The following is a 6,886-nucleotide window of genomic DNA, read 5'->3' on the forward strand; positions in this document are numbered from 1 at the left end:
TACCGGAGGCCCAGGCGATGTGGGGCTCGTGCAGCGCGAGCCAGGGCCTACCCAGGACCACCGGGACAAGGGGGGATTGGGTAATGAGGAACTGGATCCTCTCTACGTGGTTCCCAGCAATGGTCAGCAAGACTGGGCCGGTCCGTTGAGAGATGTCGGCCAGGCGGTGTTGGTCCAACGAAAAGATCTCCAAGGGCCTCACAAGGGCCTCAAGAGGTATGTTGGCTTGGGTGGCAAACTCGAAGTCGAGGAAGTTCTCGTCTGCCCCAGAGTCGATGAGGGCCTCCACCGTGGCACGTTGGTCCCCCCAGGCCAGGGTGACGCTCAACAGATGGTCAGGTGGTGCGCGGCGCTGGGAATGGGAAAAACGGCTCACCAGGATCTCCCGGGGTCTTGGTGAGCCCGATCTTTTGGCCGGGTAGGGCAGTCGGCGATACGGTGTCCCGCACCTCCGCAGTAGAGGCAGAGACCGGACCTGAGCCTTGCCTGACGCTCCGCCTGGCTCAGATGAGAGCGTCCCAGCTGCATGGGTTCCTCCTCGCGCACCGGACGGGGAAGCCTGTTACCCACAGTAGTGTTGGGGACGGGGCGTCCAGGAGTCCGGGGTGCTTCAGGAGGTGACAGTCGGGCCCTCTCGCGCCTTCTCTCCAGGAGGCGTCCGTCAATACGGATGACAAGGCTAAACAGCTCCTCGAGGGAGTCGGGCACCTCCCTGGTAGCGAGCTGGTCCCGGACTGCGTCACTGAGCCCCCTTATGAAGGTTAGGCGAAGAGCAGGTTCGTTCCATCCGCTCTCCACCGCCGCCAGTCGAAACTCCATGACATAGTCCGTCACCCTGCTGCTCCCTTGCCGGAAGGTCCCCAACCGGGCTCCAGGGTCCAGACCTCGGGCTGGATGGTGGAACACTCTGCGGAGCTCCGCCACGAAGTCTGGGTAGGAGAACAAAAAATCTGCTTCCATTGCCCAGGAGGATGTGACCCACTGGGCAGCATGGCCTGAAAGTAGGTTGGTTATATAAGCCACTCGGGACCCATGAGCTGAAAAACGGCTTGGCTGATGACGGAAAACCAACTCACATTGCATGATGAATGTGGCACACTCCTCGGGATTACCGTCAAACAGCCGTGGGACGGAGAGAAGGGGTTCCCGAGGTGCGAGATCTGCTGGGGCTGCGGGGAATGTTCCTGGAGGGTGTGAGAGATGAAAAGTATTAACGGCGTCGCCCAGCGAGTTAAGCTGGGCGAGAATCTCGGACTGTTGTCCCGCCATAGCGGCCATTGAACCCTGCATAGGCAGGACCTGGTCCCTGAGGTTCTGCACCGCAGCCGCAGCCCGCTCTAGTTGGAGACCGTGATCCCTGGTCAACTCGACTTGAAATGCAAGTGCGGTTCTGACCCCCTCTGTGTCGGCTGGGGTCGTCATGGTTGGTTCGTAATGTTATGGTTTGACACCGACCCCAAACGCAACGACACAAGAGAGTTGGATTCAGAGTTGCCAAATACAAGGGCTTGTTTATTTGGTGACAAGAATAAGTGAAACAGGGAAAGCAGGTCAACAAGAACAGGTACAATGAACAAGGGGCAAAGTTCTGCTGCTCTGCAGCTTCTCCCGGAAGGGTAGTCTTGGGAAGCAGGAGCAGACCTCTGTACCGCTCTGCAGACTCTCCCGGCGGACCTCTCAGATGTTGTGCAAGACCGAGAGAGGGAGAGAGGGAACGGGTCAGTGACAGAGCAGACTTGAAACGAGCTGGAGGACAGGGTGTTATATTCTTCGTGTTAAACAACACAGTGATGTGCAATATTCCAAAAACAGCCCAAGTGCATATCTTCATGTAAACACACAGTGAGCAAAATCCAAACACCGTCCAAATGTGAAATACTATCTTCGTGTAAACACACAGTGAGCAAAAATCCAAACACAGTCCAAATGTGAAAACAATATCTTCGTGTAAATACACAGTGAGCAAAAATCCAAACACAGTCCAAATGTGAAATAATATCTTCGTGTCAATACACAGTGGGAGGTGGAAGATCCCCAAAATATTATTCCAAAAAAGGAAAGAGCAAAAACGATAATGGCTGGGTGAGTGACTGTCTGACAAAAAGGTGGTAGACTTCAGTGTAAAGGTTACACACGAAAATCGGAAATAGGTCAAGACAGTCAATCTAGATAAACTCACCCAGACGTGCTGCGTAAAGGAACAGGAACGAAGTGGAGGCGAGCGCGCGCCACGGAGCAGGTATCCAAGCGAAGGCTTCTAGGAATTTCCTGGAGAATAGCACAGTGAAACAGAAGCAACGGGGAAAAACATCCAGCGACAAATCAAGACGAACCAACCACTTAGGGTGGGGAAAACGGGGTATAAATAATGAGGGATCGATTGATTGAAAGGCAGTGACAGCTGGGGAATGTGATTGAAAAGCGTGGGGAAGTGAGGGAACCAATCAGCGACGTCTCAGATGACGTCAGCGGGGAGAAACGTGTGAACGAGGGAATTGAAATACTTGACAGAAAAAATGAATGAAAACAAAGCGAGGGTGGTTAAAGGAACAGAACGAGTGAGAAGGCAAGGACAGAAACCTCACAGTTGTCCCACTTTGTCCCACCAAAATCTTACTGTTGTCCCACTTTTGGACTTTTTGCATCTGGTCACCCTAGGTAGAGCGGGTTGTCCAATGATCAAAGGGTTGGTGGTTCGAATCCCGCTCAAGCCCATGTCCATCCCATTGCCGTTGTGTCCTTGGGCAAGACACTTAACCTACTTGCCTCGGATGAATGTGTATGCATGTGAATGAATGTTGATGGTGGTCGGAGGGGCCGTAGGCGATGATTATTCGCCACGCTTCCGTGAGTCTGCCTCAGGGCTGCAATTGTAGCTTACCACCACCGGTATGACTGTGTATGAACTCTGGGTGTCATGAAGAGCGCTATATAAATCCAAGCCATTATTATTATTATTATTATTATTATTATTATTATTATTATTATTATTATTATTATTATTATTATTATTATTATTATTATTATTATTATTATTATTATTATTATTATTATTATTATTATTATTATTATAATAGTGTGATAGTGTTTAAGTTTATTTGGATCGTGTAATAGTGTGATAGTGTAATAGTGTGTAATGTGCAATAATGTAAGTCTGTAATAGTGTCATATTATTTAATAGTGTAATAGTGTGTATTAGTGTGATAATGTAATTGTGTATTAGTGTAATAATGTGCTAGTGTAATAGTGTGATCCTGCAATAGTGTAATAGGATAGCCCCATACACTCTGAAAAATATTGATTTATGACCAGATGCCATTTTGGGACCGGATCCGGTCCCGTCGGGTGGAACAGGTTAACAGCCCTAACATATAGGCTGCTGTCAGCTGTTCTTGGTAGGCTAGTAGCTTGTCAACACAGTTGGGCTTTCTTTCTTTCCCACAGACAGTGGATGATATCTGTGTATGTTGTGTGAGTGTGTTTGGATACCAGTAATCATAATTAATGGTAATATATGGTCTCTGCATTTGTTAAATACTGTAGGTGTGTTTGTTTGCTCTGTGAGAGAGAGAGAGAGCGAAGGAATGTGTGGTTGCACTCAATTGAGTGAAGATAGTGATATATGGATTGGCCATAAACTCATCACCCATAAAATATAATTCACTATGTTGTTTCTATCATTTACAGCTCAGTGTAAAATGAACATTTTAACACGTTTTTCCTTAAGCCGAACACAACAGACAAGACTCATGAGACAGTGATGTCATCAAGAGGTAAATTTTTTCATTCAGAGCTGTAAGCCCTACATTTAAATAAAACTAATTTGGATGTTAGTCCAATCTGTCACTGATTTCTCCATCAACTCCAACAACCTGTTGATGTGACAAGTCTTGGTGTTCTGGTTTCCAGGTTAGGGACACAGTTGTCTATGTTTAAAGGAGCAAAAAATTTAAATAATTTTTTTTTTTAAATATAAACGCAATCCCTGAAAGAAAATGTCGTGAGTTACTGTTAAGACATAGTCCATTCTGAACCCTGAGTTACTGTTAAGACAGTCCATTCTGAACCATGAGCTACTGTTAAGAAGACATAGTCCATTCTGAACCATGAGTTATTGTTCATTGAAAATGCATCGCAAGTTCATATTTTACAGCAGTCAAACACCAGAGCGTAGTGAAAATGTGGCAAGAAATCTGGTACCTTTGCACTCTCCGTGGAGTTATCTGCTTTAGCCAAATAAAGCTACCTTTAATTTGAAATTTAATAACATTTGATTTTGTAAGTTGTATTTGTCTGTGTATTTGTATTTTATTAGGTTATTAGGTTCAATCAAAACAACCCAACTGCAGTGTGATTGATATTACCTGGAATTCACTATACAAATTAAACGTGATTTATGAAAATGACAAAAACAAATGGAGACAGATGTTTTTGCAAATTAACTCTATTGACTGAACTGTCACATCATAATTTTAATAGCACAATGTAAATTCTGTTTTAGGGTGTATTTTCCCTTTAGAGCTGGATGTTACAGGGAGTGGGTGTGACAGGTGACAACAACTCTGACCATCAATCAGATTACAAGCACCAGGTGTCAATCAACATGGTGCAGGAAGACAGCTGGCACTGTAAATCCACTCACTGTGCACACACACGCACACGCACACGCACACACACACACACACACAGTGACACGCACACAAACACACACGCACACACACGCACACAAACACACACATTCACAGAGAGATAGAGAGGATAAATATATAGAGTAATGGGGAGAGAGTGTATGTCTTAATTTTGCAAACATGTCCACTATAGCTAACTGTTAATGAGCACATTCTTGCATTTAATCTCTTTTATTATGTAACCGCTGGGAAGAAAACATTCTTTCAGTAAATATTTGCGCGTGACACAGTAGTACACTAGTACCTGGGTGTTCATATCTGAGGCGGGACTTTAAGGGACATGCTGTGACTGCGTCGAGATAGGACCGACAACGCTTTCCTGCAGAAACACAATCTAGGTCAATACTGGTAGTCAACACCCGTGTGATATGATATTGATACTGGTTGACATAGCCAATATCAATATGACTGCATGGTCCTTTAATTATAGCAGTTTAGCCTCCGTAATCGTTTTTGCAAAAGGAATATATCCAGTACCTCAAAGAAGTGACTCCTCCCTATCCTTTCAAATAGGCATATTTAGGTTAGAGTAGGTGTGAAAGGCACTTTAAACTGATCTCTAGAAGAAATAATAACAATACCTCAAATGTATTCCTTATTTGTCCAGAATGGTTAGCAAGACATTCACATTGCAAGTCATATACAGCCCCTGTTATGCTCTACAGCAGAGTTATTTATTATAATTTTGTAACTCATTTTGAATTGGGTGCAGCCCTTCACTGTGGTAGTCAATGGACTTCTCATTGGCCTTTATAATTATACCGGTGAACGGAAAAATAAACTGATAAGATTTCAAAGGCTGAGAGACACAGCCAGCATTCATTCCTTTTGACAGAAACACCATACATTCTTTCCCTTTGAATGGGAGCTATTAATTGGTCTGCTGAGACAGAGATTGTGTGTGTGTGTGTGTGTGTGTGTGTGTGTGTGTGTGTGTGTGTGTGTGTGTGTGTGTGTGTGTGTGTGTGTGTGTGTGTGTGTGTGTGTGTGTGTGTGTGTGTGTGTGTGTGTGTGTGTGTGTGTGTGTGTGTGTGTGTGTGTCTGTGTGCGCGCGTGCGTGTGTGTGTGTGTGTGTGTGTGTGTGTGTGTGTGTGTGTGCTAGCATACTAGCTCAAAGTTAGTTCATTATGCAGGTTAATTTAATAAAATGGCTCCATCTTGTGACAGTAATTACTCTATGATTGCCATAGGCCAGGCCAGTCTAATAAGATAAGTAAAAAGTAAAATATTCCTTTATTGATCCCCTTGGGGAAATTCAGAGCATCCATTTAGTATGAGGACAATCAACCTGTCAATATATCCAGCATTTATCACACACACACACGCATGCACGCACGCACCCACGCACGCACGCACGCACACACACACACACACACACACACACACACACGCACGCACGCACACACACTGCAGGTGAAAGGTCAAACAAGCAAATTACGTGAATTCTAAACGTTCAATTCACCGTTCATCCACGTTCAACTCACCGCTCATCCACGTTCAACTCACCGCTCATCCACGTTCAACTCACTAACTCACTCATGCAAGGCACATGTTTAGTATGATAGTCATTAATATGCTGTAGATGTAATCTAACTACACTACTACTGTAAATGAGGGAAACCTCAGTGCTTTCACGAGTATAAATAAAGGTTTGAAATGAAAAACACTTAAAAAAAAAAGAGAAAAGAAGATTAACACAACTTTAGTATACTTTCTGAAAGTATCCTAAAGTATACAATGTATACTTTCAGAAAATATAAACGTTTTACTTGGGCCTCCCTCATACGCAGACATCCATGTTACTTACGATCATTTCTGGGGACAGTGGTGTGGGCGTGTCAGTGATGATGTCATCCTCGGGGGGCGTGATGCGAAGGAAGTCACCATGTCTGGAGGAGTGGGGCGTGCAGAAGGAGAGAGCCTCCTCCACCTCCTTCAGCCAGATCTCCTCCTGTCGCTGGAGGGACTCGTCTGGAGAACAAACAGCCAGAAAGCGCTGGAGGGACTCGTCTGGAGAACAAACAGCCAGAAAGGCAACAACATAATCATAAAACAGATGACACCTCATACTAACATCTGTCTCTGGTACACTGACACATGGAGTCCCTTACAACTCCTTCCACATTTTAGTTTTAGTTTTAGGCAGAACCATATCTGATCATGGCACGCCTGGGACAAGGGATGATTTAAGGTGCAGG

At 45.1% G+C, this 6,886-nt stretch overlaps 1 protein-coding gene across 1 annotated transcript in view; it reads right to left on the reverse strand.

The window, feature by feature from the left end:
• fmn1 (formin 1) overlaps positions 1 to 6,886 on the reverse strand; it is a gene marked incomplete at its 5' end in the record, with an annotated part of 81,030 nt that overhangs the window by 67,202 nt on the left and 6,942 nt on the right. Inside the window, one exon of the mRNA XM_084314211.1 lies at positions 6,496 to 6,698. Within this exon, the coding sequence (XP_084170337.1) occupies positions 6,496 to 6,698 (203 nt within the window). The remainder of the gene's footprint in view (positions 1 to 6,495; positions 6,699 to 6,886) is intronic.

Source organism: Notolepis coatsorum (assembly GCF_963971535.1).
Source record: "Notolepis coatsorum genome assembly, chromosome: 5".
NCBI classification, from domain to species: domain Eukaryota; kingdom Metazoa; phylum Chordata; class Actinopteri; order Aulopiformes; family Paralepididae; genus Notolepis; species Notolepis coatsorum.